The 17,872-nt window shown below is 40.5% G+C and overlaps 1 protein-coding gene across 41 annotated transcripts in view; it reads right to left on the reverse strand.

Annotated features, from left to right (window-relative positions):
* The window catches only part of LOC117808355 (inositol polyphosphate-4-phosphatase type I A-like), a 39,955-nt gene that overhangs the window by 21,803 nt on the left and 280 nt on the right, over window positions 1–17,872 (reverse strand). For 12 of the 41 annotated variants that reach the window (XR_004630254.1, XR_004630237.1, XR_004630234.1 and 9 more), the window contains exons 2-18: window positions 11,692–11,783; window positions 6,310–6,545; window positions 5,611–5,655; window positions 5,326–5,444; window positions 4,579–4,695; window positions 4,307–4,386; window positions 4,089–4,200; window positions 3,898–3,988; window positions 3,512–3,659; window positions 3,090–3,220; window positions 2,897–3,001; window positions 2,695–2,803; window positions 2,415–2,432; window positions 1,483–1,669; window positions 1,186–1,401; window positions 806–947; window positions 381–560 (exon numbers count right to left, since the gene is read on the reverse strand). Coding sequence is in view for 10 of the 41 variants with exons in the window: in XM_034678051.1 (XP_034533942.1) it covers window positions 381–560; window positions 806–947; window positions 1,186–1,401; window positions 1,483–1,669; window positions 2,415–2,432; window positions 2,695–2,803; window positions 2,897–3,001; window positions 3,090–3,220; window positions 3,512–3,659; window positions 3,898–3,988; window positions 4,089–4,200; window positions 4,307–4,386; window positions 4,579–4,695; window positions 5,326–5,444; window positions 5,611–5,655; window positions 6,310–6,415 (1,906 nt within the window). In the remaining 31 variants the exon portion in view is untranslated. Of the gene's footprint in view, window positions 1–380; window positions 561–805; window positions 948–1,185; window positions 1,402–1,482; window positions 1,670–2,414; window positions 2,433–2,694; window positions 2,804–2,896; window positions 3,002–3,089; window positions 3,221–3,511; window positions 3,660–3,897; window positions 3,989–4,088; window positions 4,201–4,306; window positions 4,387–4,578; window positions 4,696–5,325; window positions 5,445–5,610; window positions 5,656–6,309; window positions 6,546–11,691; window positions 11,784–15,725; window positions 15,971–16,074; window positions 16,154–17,872 lie in introns of all 41 variants that reach the window. The other 29 variants (XR_004630255.1, XR_004630244.1, XR_004630243.1 and 26 more) reach the window with 17 other exon arrangements.

The raw sequence follows: 17,872 nt of genomic DNA on the forward strand, positions 1-17,872 counted from the left end.
CTCTTACTCTTTACTACATTCTTCAGGTATAAGTTTGGATAGATTGTGACCCTGGTCCAGTACAACATGTAGAGTAAGCACAAAATCTCAGATATGACTGCTTGTTGAAAAAGTAGAAGCTTCAACGCAGACAAAGCTTGAGACTAAAGAAAGCAGCTTGTAATTTTCTGCCTATAGCTTCAACATTATTGCAACATGGTGGACAGACAGAAAGAAGACAACAAGGACAGTTTTTCTCACAATATTTGTAAGAATTTGTACTCGCTTCCTTTAAGAACAAATACCCAAACTCAAGAAAATGTAGCAATTAAAATAATTACAAATTAAGGAAGGGTGCAAAGGAAGTAAAACCAAAAGAAGAAAATAATAGAAAAACCTACAGGTGTCTTGTTCAGGGCTGGGAGGACGTGCAGAGGAGAGAGCAGGAGGAGAAGAGGAGGAGGAGGAGGATGGTAGAAGTGATGATGATGATGATGATGATGATGAGGGTGGTGGTAATGATGGAGAATCATGTGATACACAGTCTGGGTTGATCCAGAAAGCTCTTGTCTTACCATCACCTTTTCACAGGCATACAAAATACTGTTAAATAATATTCCTAAATGTGATATTTAATCCAATATGCCAGTGAAAATATATTTTTAAAGCTGAAAATACATCATACAAAACAAAACATTTAATAAATCAAAAATGAGGGGAAAAATAACAAATTAGATGAAACTTAAAAAAAGCGTTTCCACCTGAAATCGGTTCCTAACTGAAATATCTGTCACTGTTTTACTCAAATAAGAATATTTTATGTCACCTTTCTTACTAGCACCAGCCTGCAGGTCAGCCTGTCCACTGTCCTGACTGCAAACACTTGGCCTCCTCTCTTTCTGCAGCAGCTTGTCCACACGCTGGATAATGCACTCAAGAGACTTGTCCACATTCACCCAAACCTTCTCCTAAAAAGAGGCAACATTTCAAAGCTTGTCTTAGAAAGGCTAAAGTGCTAATAGAAAAATTTAAGCAGTAAAATACCTGAGCCAGAGGGTAGAGGAAGAGATAATAATTAATCACAGCAGCATGCAAATCAGAGAATTTTCCAAGCAATGACCTATGTATAGTTTTCTCACAATCTCTTGAATTGATTAAAACCTCTCTCAGTCCTTTTTGGCAATCTCTTAATAACTAATTCCGTACCCACTCCTCCTCATGCCAGTCTACTTGCAGCGAGGATCGGCTGTTGCTACCACTCCACTTAGCCAGCAGTGTGTCTTGATCGTTACGGAGGACGACTTGTTCTGAGTCAGCGGAGGGAGACGCTTTGGAGGCAATGTACTCAGGCCTTGCTGCATTCAGGGCCTGAATGGCTGAAGCCAGCAGCTTACAGTCACATACCGTCACCAACTGACGAGTCTGAGAGAGAAAACCATGACACTACTGAATTATTTCCAAGATAAGTGCCTCTGAATTATGTTTAGGGTTAATTTGAAATACCTTATCAGCTAGAATAGCGAGTGTCCTCTCCAGTCCACTGGCAGATCGATCCTTTGCAGCTCGGGAAAGCCTCTCTGCGTAATAACTGACCTGGGTCTTCAGTGTGTTGATGTGGGCGATTATCTCTTTGGCCCTGACGATGTCCTGGGGTATGTAGACGATGGACTGTGAGCTGGAGAGAGCACTGCTATGGAGAGCAAACACAGGAAGTTTGTGTCCAAATGTGTGCTGATGATGCTGTGCAATATCCTCATAATGCATAAAGATGATTCTTTGAGCTTCTACCAGAAGTCCATTGAAGGGGAAAACTGCAAGTAGCCTTTTGTTACGTCTTACAAGAACTACTCCTTAAGCTACTGTAATTAACAGACATAGACATAGCATTTGCATGCACGTGCCTGTTCTTAACAATGACCTTTATCAGTGTGTTTGAGTTATGCTCAACACAAATACAACATGAAGAGTGATACCGTACATTTTAGAAACTCAGAGACCTTCATGAGAATTTACGATGTTGGATGCTTTAACATCAGCTAGACATCATTCTATGTGCAGGTATGAGATTTAACCAGATAATACAAATAGCAATCACTGAATTTTTAAAATGAACGGTATTTCAAAACAGTGTCACTCACAGACCTCACCTGACAGAATGAGCGACTGAAAAGGTGTTTGGTTTAGGGCAACACATTCAGTTACTTTTAAAAACAACACTATTAATACCAAATGCATTGAGTGTCATTGTGTTATATGCAATGTGTTTAATTTAGCCTAAACATTCTTGCAAGTGCATCCACAGTGTTGGAACATTTTCCACTCTTTTTGGACAACTCACAGTTAAAGTGAAGGGTTTCTTTGTGATGGTACAAGGCAGTGAGAGGCAAACAGTGCACAAACAAATGAAAACAAGCAAAGCAGCGCAAGAAACTCACCATTCCTCCTCATTTATGCTGATTAAAAAAGTCACAAAAACAATAGTTGAAGAAAAATTGCATCCATTACAAGGCAGCCAAATCATAAGAGATAAATCTTAAAGCAAAATAATCTCAGACGGATCAAATGTATTTCAAATGATAAGATAATAAAACTAAAGTGATGAATAAAGGAACAGGACAATCACTGAGATTGGAAGGAGAAGAGAACATGCTAAATTGTTCCATTGTTTTTCTATTAAATGGTCATATTTGGTGTGTTGACGGAATTTCAACTTACTGTTTCTTTGCCTCTTCAAACTTCTGCACGAGTTTCCTCAAACCGCCACTTTTAAAACCTTGGCAGTGAGCCGCTGGAGCTCCAATTGTTATCACATCATATGTGTGCTCTGTAGAGGGGAAGACAGAAACCAGAGGTGTTTCATATGAGAAAAATCATCTGTTAGAGATCAATCATTAATTTTTTGTCTCTAGCGCCTCACCAAAGCCCAGCTCATCTTGCACCCTCATCCTTTGAACATGTAGGTTGGTTGAAATGAACTCAAGTTTCCTCTCTGCCTTCAGATTACTGGCTTTGAATGATGGACCTGATATGGAGGGTGTACAAAGAAGAATCAGAGGAAACAACTTCATGGGATGAGCTTTGCCTGAAGAAAATCCTTTGTAGACACTAACCTCTGTAGTTGTTGAGGTCGGACAGTGTTTCCTGGTATGTGAGGATTATGGTCTGGTACTGTGACACAATCTGTCGCCTAAGATTTTCCCAGCAGGGTGATAACTCTCCCAGCTCCTCCAACTCACACACCCTGGAGAAACATGTGAATGAAAAGGAGTCAATAAAGCTGCAAACTGCTGCACTAGTCTGGAGACACATTATTTGTAATGAATACTTTACTAACATGTTTATTTAAAAATCTCAATTGGCAAAAATGAACTGGAGGGAAACTAGAATATTATATATTATATTATATTATATTCCAAGATAGGTATAACCAATTTCAGTCTAATAATAAGAAGACTGATAAAAACATGAGCACATCTGTACCTGTTTTGCTACAACAAGAGCCTAAAATTAGAAATGTATATGTGTATTGTACCTGGCTGCGTCCTCCTCCAGCAGCAGTTTGACAAACTGTCTAGGGATGTTTAATGAGAGGACGCTCTCGGCCATTTGCTCCAGCACCCGTAGGTGGTTTCCATCTGTTGTGGGGAAGCGGTACATCCTGGACATCGTGCCTCCAAACACTAAAGTGACAGAAAATTCAGTTAGTCTGGATATAAATCAGACAGATGGAAACAAAAGAGAGAGCAATGCCTGGCATTATCAATCTTATTGTACCTTCTCTTTTCACATTCGTGTTATTTTTGGATCAGAAATCCATCTCTGAGGTAAAGAGATCCCACCCACTTACTGCAATCAATATGCTTGTATTTCATGATATGATTAAGGGTCTAAACATGGAGCCAGTCTCAACAGTCCTACCTGAGCGCAGCAGGGTGTCTTTGCATAGCGAGGCGTACTTGATTCGGACTCCCATTGACTCTGCAAGGCTCTCATCAACAGGCAGAACCGTCTGCAGGACACACATGGTTAACTGCTAAAGTCCATACATGGCACAAATTCAACGAAAGCTTCAATGTTTTTCAGACTTAAGATATTAAAGACTCTCTTACCCGGCCATTAATGCTGTCCGGCAGCCGGCCGACTGACATCCTCTGATCTGCTCTCTCCTCCATCTGCCAGGCTGCTATTGTGACATTCCCCACCCGCTGGTTCTCTGCTGATCTATCAATTGAAACACATTTTTAATTTTGTTTTCCCAGCATGAATGAAAAAAGTACTGCAGCTATGAAGTCTTTGTATGTGTTAGAGGAGATAGTGTGTGTTTTACCTAAGTTCGAGCTGTAATCTGTGGCTCCTCTCTTGCAACAACTCCTTCACAGGAAATAATGCTGAGCCCAACATGTACATCTAAAAAGGCAAAAAAGACAACATGAACAAGAACATGAATCTTTATCTCTTCTGAGCTAGTGAAAACTCACCAGACATGAGGCAGAACCAAGACAATGTTTGTCTAAACCAAAGGGAACTAAAAGCTTGATGAATAATGTAAATAAAAATCTGTTGATTGGGAAACTTTAAATCTAGAAGTCATGTGTGTACCGTGCCCTGGGAGCGGTCCTTGACATCGTACACGGCTAGTTTGACCTGCGTCTGCTGGTTGATGTTGGACTCCTGGAAGAAGACGATGCTGCTGAGGAAGATGGGGTTACTGGTGCCCTGTGAACAAACACAGCACTTCATTAAGAGCTCAGATCTTTCAAATAAAGTCGTTAGTTGCATTATTATATCTAGCTGAGAAAGACAACTACACTTACATTATATTTTCAATTATTTGTATTTGAAGTGAGGAACCAAGGGGAAATTATGAAATTGATTCAAATGGTTTCAGCAATTTTAGTTTATTGCGTTTCTTTGTCTAATGTTACAATTATTAAAAATGATTTACATCATTTCCATCACTTGTATGACTCATGCTGCATTAGTGGGTGCATAAAAAAATGCTTTCAATTAAATGTTATGTGAAGTGAGCAGCTGACCACAAAATGACACTCAACCTTTTTATAAGAGCAATTTTAAAGCGGGTGGAGGTGTGTTTTTTGAGCATTAGTTGGCTAAAGAGTTCTCCAGAAGTGTGTGTTTGCAGTTCAGTTAACTCATCTCTCCCCCTTGTCCTCCCCCTCCTCATTTACATCATAGATGGGGTGATGTAGGTGGTTGAAAACAGCCTTCTACAGAGACTCCCCTTAACAACAAAGCTAAACATGTTTCACCTGCAAGGGTGTGACATTATCTGGGTTTGAGATCAATGCTGTGACTTTAACATAAAAGAGTGACTGGAGGTCTGACCTCTATGACTTCAGTCTGGGCATGTTTGGTCCAGAAGGCCTGTGGTGGTGTCGTGCAGCTCACTGCTACAAAGCTGTTGGGTTTTCGATCCAAAGCAGGAGTCAGCAGGTCTGTGCAGGCTGGAAGAGAGAGACACAAACCGAGCCAAAAGGCATCACAAATGTGCTTTGGTGCACATTCAAAACAACAAACTCTCCAATGGTTGTTCCTCTGAAAGATTAGGAAAACATGTGAATCATTGATGAGTCCAAGTTGCTCTGAATGGATGCTCTGAGTTGTACTGACCGACACTGAACTCCAGCACAGGCTCATCTGGGTCCTGACTATTTCCTGGAGACAAAAAAGAAAAAAAAAAACATTAGAAATAAAGAATAAAAAAGGCAGCAGACTGAGAAGCTATTTCTTTAATGTTAAGTGCATTTACTGTACTTTACTCAAGCTTTTCAACTTTTGTACTTCTTATCCACCACATCTCAAAGGTAAACAATGCACTTTTTGCTCTTTTACATTTGTTTGATAACTTTATTTAGTTACATGTTGAGATTCAAATAGAAATAGAAGATATGCTACACTTAGATCAGTTCTCGGTTTCCCTCTGATGTGTACACTCACTGTCACCTTAGCTTGTATAAAGAGTGAATTGTGAGCAGATGAAGAGCAGTTCTCTGGCCTCATTATGAGGCTGGAGACCACAAGCTCCCACACAAGTTTAAATCCCTGCCAGCTAAGAGTGTATCAGAGGTTATTTTAGTTTCAGTGGTGCTGCAAGTGGCCAACATTAATGGCAGGATGTGTTTACACTGAGCTGCTCTTGAATGAGTTATATTATTAAAAAAAACATGACATTTCAATGTGACAATATAACCTGAAAGACACTAAATACCAAATACTATTATTTGAATGCTACATACAACACATTCTAGTTTTAAGATCAATCAAGGGAGAGGAGACTTACATGCAAAGATGGAAAACTGTGAGTCTTACCTGCGAGTGCAAGGCCGATCATCTCACTGGACAGCTCGAACGTGTTGGCCCGGTAAACTGACCATGGCCTCTGTATCCGGGACCCGCGCTCTCTGCCTCCCGCCATGCCTGTCGGGAAAGAGCGGGCGACGGCAGGAGGCCAGAACACACACCCTCACACACACCGTCACACACTCCCATGTGATGTGGTCCTCTATCTGCTTGGATTCAGTGCTGCTCCGGAGTCTGGCTTAGACCTGTGAACAAGAACAAGGAAAGAAGGGAAGGAGGATGTTAAAAAATAAATAGACTATTCGCAGAGACTTACTGGACATATTCATATAAGCTGGAAATGACAAATTGCATTACTTATTAAATCCAAAATTGGTCTCGTTCTGTGCTTAGTTCAAATGGGTCTTTTACATTAAAACTGTGCTTTTACAAAAATATACTATTGTACTTCTGCTGAGAAATCCCCCGCCGGCCAAACAGCATAAAACCAAAAGTGTTGCTTCAACCACATGTCTGAATTCCAATAAACCAAAGTTGGGATTGTTGCTAATGAGTAACTTGTACGCCTACAGCAGCAGCGTGAGGAGAACAGAAAAGAGGAACAAGATACAGAAAGTAGAGACTGACTTGTAACATCTGTAAAAGGGAAACTGCAATCTTGTTAGATCAAAATCTGAGCCACTTGTATGAGACTTTAAACACAACTGAATGGCAAAAGTATGCAGAGATAAGAATGCCCATCTTGTTTTACCTTTCAACATGTATAAAATGAGAATATGAAAACATTTTATAAAACTACAAAGCATGGTAAAAAGCTACAGTACATGTAGAGGTTAAAAACTAATCTTAAAAAACAAATCTCCAGTAGTTTTTCTCTTTATTTTCAAATGTTCCTGTATGGGTCATGATGCAGAAAACAAGTCTACTGTCTTGCTATCGTGGTGAGCTGAGAACAGACATATTTGTGGTTATATAAATATTCTGTATTTATTCATAGACTGAAAAAGACAGAGAGCACGTGTCTGTTAACATGCAGCTGAGCCTCATCTGTCCTGCAACCATGAGCGCTCTCAACATCAGCACGTGTTTTTCAGTCTGTATGTGTGCACTTACCATGTATACATGCACGTGCATGACTGTACTTTATGTCTGTGTTTAGACTGCAGATCACTTCAGCAGTATGTTTATTTACATCTGTGTGCTTCTACCCACTGGAAAACTTATAAATTAGCATTTTATGTGCTTTTTTATGCTCCCTAGAAGATCATCATATGTTGATGTTGCTAAGATACTGTGGGGTGAGGCATTTCTTCTTCTCTTCCTCCTCACTCTTTTTTGCATCTTTTTCTATTTTCTATTTATCTGTCTCCTCTAAAATCTTTCTCCCACACCCTCCTCCCTGCCTGGTTTCACCTGAGCTTCTTCACCCACAGTTTTGCTTTCTGAATCTAGACTTTTTTTTGCTCCATTTCTTCCTAATTTTCTCTGGGATCTGTTTCCCCAGAGGTTTCAGCCAGTGGATGAGTAACAGTCCCACTCTTTGCTGCCTCTCCTGCTCTCCTTCTCTGTGTCCCATTTTGTTAAAGAGCAATTAGCCTATTTGAGGCAAGGCAGTGAACCAGAGGGACAAGAAGCTGGCTCTGATGGAGAGGCAGCTTGGTCTAGATATACAATCTGCAGATGGAGATCTGTGAGTCCTATTTTGGTTGAAATGTGCTCTTTTTAATGCCAAATATGTGTTTCGGTGATTCAGGTTTCGGTCAAAGTTACAGTGATGATTCACGTCGATGCTGCTGTGAAAGAATACAGGTGGTGAATTCTATTTCCCCTTTTTTACTTGTTTTTTTTACAGTTTGGTTTGTTAAACTGGACTCTTCACAATCCATCTTTCACAAACAGGCCAACAGAGTGATCTCATTTTAATTGTGGTTCTGGGTCATAAGTGTGCGGCCTACTTCCTGGTACATGGTCCACCTCAGAGTGCCTGATATGCTGACCTAATTCAGTAACTCAGGATAAATGTGCCCTACATCTGTCAAACATCTGAAGCTACCTGCATGGAGAAGAATCTGCCTGGTTTCAGGAGAGTTTAGATTTACGTCTATAGTGCATCTTTGTTTTTAAATTAGCATTCCTGGTTTCATGCAGTTTGACATATAGGAGCAGCAGTAGCTCAGTCCATAGGGACTTGACTTGGGAACTGAAGGGTCGCCGGTTCGAGTCCCAGTATGGATGAAGTTTGGCAAGTGCTGGTTGATAGCAGCATCCTCACTCTGACATCTCTCCCTAAGTGCATGTGTGTGCAATGTATGTATATACCAAAAACTGTCTGTGTGTAGCATGAGTGAAAACATTTAATTTCTTAATAAAGTATGTTCTTCTTCTTCTTCTTCTTGAGACAGAATCACAGGCTAAAGACAGGTAGACAGCTAAATAACTGGATTTTTTCTCAAGCACACAGTGTACCTGCTGTGTCTCTGGAGGAGGCTGTTTGTGCAAATATTCAATATTAATGTAACAACAGGAGCTCTGACAGCGAGGTTAGAGACAAACACAAGCAGACACGTTCTCCTCTCTGTGATCAGATTAAAGTGGTGCCTCCACAAACACTCAGTCATCAGTCTGCAGGGCCCTTTAGCCTAGCTGCAGGAGTGTTGTTCTGATGAGAAGCGACACTCACAAGTAAATAAAAGAGATGCGTATTAAAAATTAGATTTGAACGAGGAGAAGGAAGGGATTCAAAGGATGTTTGAGGTATTTTTTTAATCCTGTAAGACAGTTATATGAGGCATGTTTAATCTCCTCCTTAACCTGCCTTTTATAACTCTGATCTCTTCATAGCTCATAAGAATAAATATATTGCATTAAAGAGACAAACAGAGAGAGATACTGTGACAGGCAGTAGTTGAAAATATTAAATTAAAGTCAGATTAATGTTCAGAAATCAGGCAATAAGCAAAAAACAACACTACACTACACAGAACTACTAAGACCATGTCTCTATGTCTGTGTATTTATGTATGGACCAGACCTAGATGTCCTCAGGCATGAATCAAACCAGTGCACGTCTACACGCTGCAGTCGTGTCTGTTTCTGTAAGACTGCTGTAGCCACTGTGGCTCCATCTCCGACTCACTACAGATTTATGAATCACATGATGCTTGGACAGCCTACACACATACTCACACACATGCACACACACTCACATAGAGACCACATCAAAGACTCCAGCACTCAGTCACCCTGCTCTTATGTTGATATGTCAGCAGCAGGCTCCTGTTAAAACATCCCATCTTGTGTCAAAACATGCAGACAGGAAAGACGACGGTCCTCTGAGCTAATGTCACAGGTTCAAACCCTAAGTGTTTACCCTTTTAAGTCCTCACTGTGGTAAAACATTGATTAATACTATTTGCATGCATTAGGATGATTCAGAAAGCAAATCACAGCATTTTAGAGTCCATGATGTAAACTGTTATCTTTCAGGATGAAACGTTTATGTTAGAGAAGTTACCCAGAGAGGTTTATACAGTTTATTGTGTGGGAACTCATGTTGAATGGAGTCATTAGAGCTCTCTCTTCATAGCAAAATGACCAAACACTTCCAAAGCTAATGAAATTACCATCAGCCTCAGCAGAAAGGTTTCTTTGGCAGTAAATTAGTAAATGCACACTCTTAGCTTAACTGTCAAATTGCAAAAGTGACCATGGCTTCTACTTTGCTCCTTAGCTTTACAAATTGCACCCAAACTGATCTGTACTTTAAAGTGACAAAACTTGATGCATCTCTGCTTTTTCTTCACAAACCTGGAAAGAAATTTCCAGATTCTCAGCCAACTGGAGCTACATTTTCCATTCACAAGGCCAAAAAGATGACACATTCAAGACCAGCATATGCTTCCAAGTTTTTTCCTTATCATAAAATGTGTTACACAGCATCCCAAGCTCATCACTAGGAATATACTTTTTCCACAATGTTTTAATATTCAGTACAAAAAAGTTTTTAAGCACAAAGCTATGTTTGTTAGCCTCAGAAATGAAAATAAAACCATCACTTTCCCACTATAGATTTAATTAACGATGCATCCTAACACCTCACAATCAGTGCAAATCCTATTGAGTATGACCTGCAACAGAAGACGGATTTAACACCTCAAATTAACTCATTTGGCAGAACTGGGAATCCACTTTCTTGCCAAAACATATATGCCAAAAAAAAATTCAGCAAACAAGAGGAAGCTATGCTCCTCTTCAAATAGTAGGCTGCACAGAAACTTCACTGAGGGGGAAAAGCTGCCTTATAAGGGAGCTCCAAATTTATCCTGGCTTGTTGAAGGGTTATGTGTGTGTAGGTTTGTGAGTCACATAAATTGGGGCACACACACACTCACACACACACATACACTCACACACACACATATATATAGACCACAGTTAATCCAGACCAAGGCTCCTGACACATAAAACCCCAATGTAGCTGGTTATAAGAGTTGTAAACAAACCTACAGATCCATCTGGGGAGTTTTTTGACCATTTCTTGTTATTTTCAACATTTAGCTTAAAGTGAACTATGACGTGAAGTCATATGCTCATATGTTGCCTTGCAGAGAATACTCGTATTCTCTGCTTGTGTAGACTACATCTGCACATTGATGTGGATGTGTTTAAAGCTGGTGTCTCAATTTTAAGACAGAGTGCATGAGAGTGAGAGTCCAGCTGACCATACATGGTGAAACCCAACTTTACAGCTTCCCCTTTGCCAGGAGGCCTTTCACATGCTGAGGACACGGCATCACACCACACGCCTCTGTGTCGGGTCACATCTCGTCTCAGACGACACATTGTTCTAAATTTGGTTCTTTCTTCCATATCCATAGTGGAAGGACAAGTCCAGGAGAAAAAATACACACATAAATCAAGGAGTTTCCTTAAGCAACAATGCAGCACATGGGGCATGACTTAATGATGTGAGAGGATGGAGGAAAACAAGATAAATATGAATTAACCTGAATCTACAGGAGTTTTCATGAGCATAGACGCACAGGCTCAACTTTTCAAATAGCTGAGAACTGTTTCTAACACTCTTCACTATCAGTCTTTGTCCTGCATCAACATCAAAAGGAAAGACAGATCTATCTCAGCAGAAGAAATATGAAGCATTATCTTGTGATCAATATTACAGACTGCCTCCTTTTTCAACTGCAGCAAAGGGCTGGCTATTAATGTTTCAGAAAGGCTCATGACCTTAGGGGAGTGCAAACTAATTCAAAGGCGTGTGAGGATTTCAAAATACTTTTTTCTTTTCAGTGAAGCAGACTTATCTCTGTTCAAACTTTCCTCCAGTCCAGTAAAGAGGTACTAAGAAAGAGCAGAAAGTTGACATGTACTCACAGTCCAATGATCGAATGAATGAGGTGAGGAGGTAAGCTGATCCAGGTTCAGTGAGGATGAATTTCAAAACCAGAGAAGCAGAAAGTCAGAAGCTGTAAAAAAGGGGAAACCATTGTTACCCCAAAATGTACCACAAATAAATTCCCCTCTGGTGTTTGAGAGGCCATCTCTGCTAACTTTAAAAGCCACAGAGTAGAGACTAAAAGAAATGAAACCGACTGAGCAGCCGGGTCAGAGACAGACTTGTTCCCATGTTGCTCGACTGAGACAGTAATAGACACTCTGTCCTTGTGTGTGTGTGTGTGTGTGTGTGTGTGTGTGTGTGTGTGTGTGTGTGTGTGTGTGTGTGTGTGTACCCCGCGGGATCGACATTAGAATAAAGCATGAATAAATTTCTTTGGAGGGACAGAGCAGCTGTAGCCCCTTTCACATGAAAATGAGCATCACACAAACCTTCAAACACACACACACACACACACACACACACACACACACACACACACACACACACACACACACACACACACACACACACACAGAGTTTCAGTTTATCCCCCTCACTCTCAGCTATATCACTCTCCTCACATCATCATCTATTTCTATATTTCTAAGTTTATTCCACTTGCACTGCACAAAATGACTCATTACTGTCAAAAATTAACTAAAAAATATTTCCTCTGCTGCACTGAAAATACTGCAGCCTTTTTGTGATTATGAACTGCTAAACTAGATAACATTTATGATGCATTTATGTCCAATTAAGGTAAAAAACCTGAACAAGAACAATATAATTAATGAATTGCTGTTCAGCAATCAAAATAAACTATATTTGGGTTTTAACTTCTTCATTCTAATAATAATAACGTCTTCAAGGCTGTAATCAATAATCAGTATTTGACAATTGACAGATCTGCAAACACAATTGACAGAAAGAGCTTCTTAACTTAACAAATGAACTGCCCGACCGGTCAAAATGAGCCACAACATCTGACAGAATGAGCTACTTTGTGCAACAGAATGAGTTACAACACCTGACAATGTGAGCTACACTATCTGGCAGATTGAGACACCCTACCTGACAGACTGATCTGCACGACCAGACAGAACAAACTACCTCACCTCACAGAAAGAGCTTCACTGTAGAAGTAGAAGTCAATTTTTGCAAGTGTTGTTTACCTGAAGAAGTGAGCTACCCCTTCCTTGCCGATCAATTTTTTGTCGACACTTTTTACCTGAAAGAATGAGCTACTTAGTGATTTAAAGCAGTTGTTCTGTCACTTAGTCAACAAGGACTGACAATGTAAAGACTACAACTGTAATCAATCCGAGTAATCCCATTAAACAATGCAGTATGGAGTGCTGGTGGCCTAGCGGTCTAAGCGCCCCACATACAGAGGCTACAGTCCTTGTTGCAGGGGTCGCTGGTTCGATTCCCGGCTGGTCCACCATTTCCTGCATGTCTTCCCCCTCTCTCTACTCCCCATATTTCCTGTCTCTCTTCAGCTGTCCTATAAAATAAAGGCAAAAAAGCCCAAAATTATAACTTTAGAAAAATGTTGCAGTATCAGATGATCAAAGTTTGCAGATTTTATCTATTTGGATGAACTGTTTTTCATACAAGTGTTTCAGAGCTTATTTATTAAAGAAGATCTTTTTAACAAGGTCTGATACCACAGTAAAGAGAGAACAAACCACATTCAGAGTGCAAGCATGTGTGTGAAACTGCTTCTTGCTCAATTTAGTATAACTTCCTTCTGTTAGTTCAGGAAGTCTCTCAAACTAACGGTATTATTTAATCTGCTTTTTCTCTGTTGCACGAACACCTGGCTGGATAATCTGACTGCTTTGTGCAAAGAAAAGTTTGAAACAAAAGTTTCTTATTTGTATTTTAAGCTATGTATGTCATACCTCTTTACAGCTTTACAGCAAGGATCAACATCAGTTTCAAAAAAGGAAGGACGTTCTTTAACTATCTCTTCGGTTGCATTTTCAAGCCAGTATCTCAGAAGTACACAAAATAACCATTTACCAAAGCAAATTCTAAAGCTCTTATCTGTCCTCACAAAGATAGTAGAGAGACACACAAGTAATCCAGATTCTCTTGTGGAAAGAAGCCCATCAAATTACTTTAACTCAGCATGATTATCTATCTTTAAAGTGTCTGTAAAGACTTAAACTAAAGATTTAAACTAACAGGCAGTGCTGGATTTCTCTCATGAAAGATCATTTAAAGGATGTATGATTTGCCAAATTGTGTTTCTTTTTCTGTCCGAGGAGAAAACTCATGTGAGCATGACCTCATCTGGCTGAGGAGAAATGGGCATCAGCTTGTGAATCATCAGAATGAGAACAAAAAAACAAAGACACACACACAAAATGTAGCTGTGGACGCTGAGTCACCTTGATGAAGTCATATCAGATTATTAGAAAAACCACAAACCACAGGTTGTTCCTGGATTACTTAAAGAGCTTTTAAGAGGAATCTGCTGTGTTGGTTGATATTTCTACTTGTAGGTGGAGGATGATAACTTAACTACAGTAATGCACCAAAATGACTAAACCGAATAGTCAGTATCACCCTGGACAGTACAAATATTTAGAAGGATTTCTTTGATATCAGTTAAACAACTGGTGATTGAGTCTCAGGCCAGAACAGACATATGTTTGTCTCAGAGGCATCACGTTTAGCATTGCAGGGCTGCAGGGCGTTCTCACAGAAAAGAGATGTGCCATAAAACAAATCAAAAACAGTGTGCCACAAGCACACACACATCCACAGCTGGCAATCTGACCAGGCACTGTGACACAGCTTTTTCTTCTGCACGTGCAGTCTGAAACTAAATATCTCCTCATGCCTCTGGTCAAGATTTGCATTTTAGGCTGAATATATTTATCTGAGCTGGGTTTAGTTACAGATTGTGCTTCATAAAAGAGGTAAAGGCTCAGAGGTCAAAGCATCTTCACCACAGATGCAGCAAACAGGTTTTCTTCCTAAAAATATCAAAGGAGAATCTAAGAGAAGACAAGAGAGAGAAAGTCAAAAAGGCACAAGAGAGGGAGATAAGAGGTTGGTCTGACTGAATTAAACGTATAAGCTTTAGTGTTTTTTGTTTAAAGTCCTCCATTTCATCTTCAAGACAGCATTTATATTACAGTGATGCAGCTTTTTTTTTAATCTGAGGGGAGTAGAGCAGGTCAGCTCGGCTGAGATCTTCAATGCCTCTGGGATCACCCCGAATATAACTGCCAATAGAGGGCAGCTCAATAAATATGCAAAATGTCAGAGTTTCAACCACTCCTGTCCAGAAGTAGTCCTGATGAATAGATTAACACTCATTCAAACTCAATTCTAGAGCTACAAGAAGTAAAATGCCAAATCATCACTAACTGCAGTATCAAAGTTGTGATTGTTTGCAGCTTTTCTTAGGAATAGAAGAGGATTTTGCACTGATGGTCAGAGCAAATGAGCAAGGTTGAGGGGAAATTTTGAGGTTAAGGCAACAGTAACTGCACAGAAATTGGAGTCTGAGAGGCTTTCCAATACTCCGGGGTCACACTTGACTGAAAATATATACTTCATCTAAAAGCAGCATTTGCATTTATTCCTTGTATGCCTTTTCCCCAGCTTGTTTCCTGTCCCTTTCTGTCTACCAAACCACAAAGTTGACAGCATTATAGCACAAAAAGAGGTCTTTTTAAATGTGAAAACACAATCCACATGTCTGTACACTGCACCGACATGTATTTCCAGGAAACTGTACTACTGCAGTGACTTATCCAAACTATCTCTCATCTTTACTGTCACAGCACAGCATTTTTTTGCAGACAGGATTTGCAAAAATGGTTAGACAAAAACCTATTAACAGACAGCATGATGATGCGTTTTCTCCCATACACAGCTCAGATGTCATCCTAAAGACAGAAAAAGAGTGTCACGTTCCTGATCTGTGTGAAAACGGTCTGAAATCTGACTGAACAGATGGCTGCCTGAGTTTACACACATACCCGTGGACGATGGATGTAAACAAACTCACGCTGCTGCTGCTGCTGCTGCTGCTGCTGCTGCTGCTGCTGTGGACGCCGTCACGAGGCAGAGAGACTGCAGCTGCCGCCAGCACTCGCCCTCTCCTCTTCTTCCTGCTCCCCATCTCTCTCTCTCTTCCTCACCCTTTAGTCTCTCTCTAACAGCTCGCTGCCTCACAAACATTCAAGCCAATTAACTCTTACTGTGCCGGGTCTGCAGCAAAAACACAGATTATCAATAAAGTTGTTTGCTGTGCTGTTGGAGCAAAAAGACAAACAACGAGTTAACGGCATGCTGCATCAGGACAATACATGTATAACATCTTTATCAAAGAGATACATAACACAGATATTTCTTACAGCGGAGACGGATTGCACAGGGAGACCCTGGGGAGATAAATCACGTTTTTTTACCATGCTCCATGTGGTGGTCCTATCTCTGGCAGCACACAAACAAAAACACAGGTTTTTGATGCCCCCTCCATTTCCCCCAAAGCTCATCAATAATTAATATGACTGTTGCATGAGAGCATCAGCAGATCTGTGTACTATCAATCCTACCATCTCCACCAAACACATGTTCACTTACAGGCGATGGGTGCACTGTGCAAATCCCTAAAGTGCATGTGCATAAACATGAGGGATCACTTTTTACAAGGGGAGAAGAAGAAGATGGAGAAAACAAGAGAGGTTTCTGGCAATGTTTTATAACTTAAATTAAATGCTGCATATACATGTCTTATGACGACAACATGAGAGGCAGATACAGAGGGAGACACAGATGAGCATGAATCAACAGGCTTCTGCTCAAACCTCTGGAGCTGAGTGGGAGACTTTGATGAGTCACCGCACACGAGCAAACACACACATGCACGAAGATATGACGGGCACAGAGGACAATATTAACCATGGGATTCCCAACAAACTGCACTCGAGGAAGGCAAATCAGATATATCACATCTCAAAACGGCTCTGCTAGACACATTAGTGATTTTAATGAGGACAAAAAAGACCTCTCCAGGTTGATTGATCACTTTAAATTGCCTGCAGGTGTGAGTGGGTGTGTGAATGGTTGTCTGTCTCTCTGTGTTAGCCCTTTGACAGGTTGGCGACCTGTCCAGGGTGTACCCTGCCTTCCGCCCGAAGCCAGCTGGGATAGGCTCCAGCCCCCCCGTGACCCCTCTCAAATGTTTCTATTATGTGATGACACAAGTTAACACAAAACCTTAATGAGACAAAATGGTGATTTAATGCTATTTCCTGTACAGATAATTGCTGTGCAGCTATTTGCATGCACACAGCCACAATTTGCACCTATTCAAATCTCAAATTATGCAAGTGGGTCTGGATTGATTGCTTTCATTGCACAGCATAGATGACAACCCTCAATACACTCCCACCTGAAGCCACTTCCTGAGTCAAACTTTGCATTTGACCACACAGAGCATCTCATGCACGGCCTCATTCTAAAGCAGGTCGCTCTCCTCCTTCAAAACAACATTATCAGCTCTAAGAAATCGATGTCCACGCTGACCTTGACTCTTGCACAGTGAAACCCAAAACCACTCGTGAAAGCTACTTCAGCAGAGAGACTGCAGTGCAAAAAAGATAACCACACACACATGCAGATGAAGCATGTGTGTGTTATCCAGAGTCAGCATCCAGACACACAAGCATACACAAGGGGAACAGGATGAGTGTAATGCACATGTATACGTGCATGTTGACTCACTGCTATATCATAAAATAAAGATGTCCTCTCCTTACATGCCAATAATTAGGGTTTGTTTACACTCACTCACCAGGAGGAAAATGCACCCTTCCTTAATAAGTTACGTAATACAATAGTAATATCAGCAGTGTTTCTCAAGCTGTCACACTCAAGGAGCCACTAACACGTCATATCATGTCATGTGTATTATATGTCACTTTACCTTACTAAAACCTAGATTCAACCCCATTTCAACGTGTTATATGTCCTTAATACTGAATCTTCACATCTTGTCTTGCCCTAGTGTCTTTCTGCTGCACTATAACGCACTCTGTTCTCTGATTATTACAAGTTATGTGCCAATAATTCCAGTCTTTAACTAAATAACAAACTTGAGCTGGCTTGCTAGAACTTAGCCGTTGATAGTTTAAACACCTATAAAGCCGT

This window comes from Notolabrus celidotus, chromosome 24, assembly GCF_009762535.1.
Source record: "Notolabrus celidotus isolate fNotCel1 chromosome 24, fNotCel1.pri, whole genome shotgun sequence".
Classification (NCBI taxonomy): domain Eukaryota; kingdom Metazoa; phylum Chordata; class Actinopteri; order Labriformes; family Labridae; genus Notolabrus; species Notolabrus celidotus.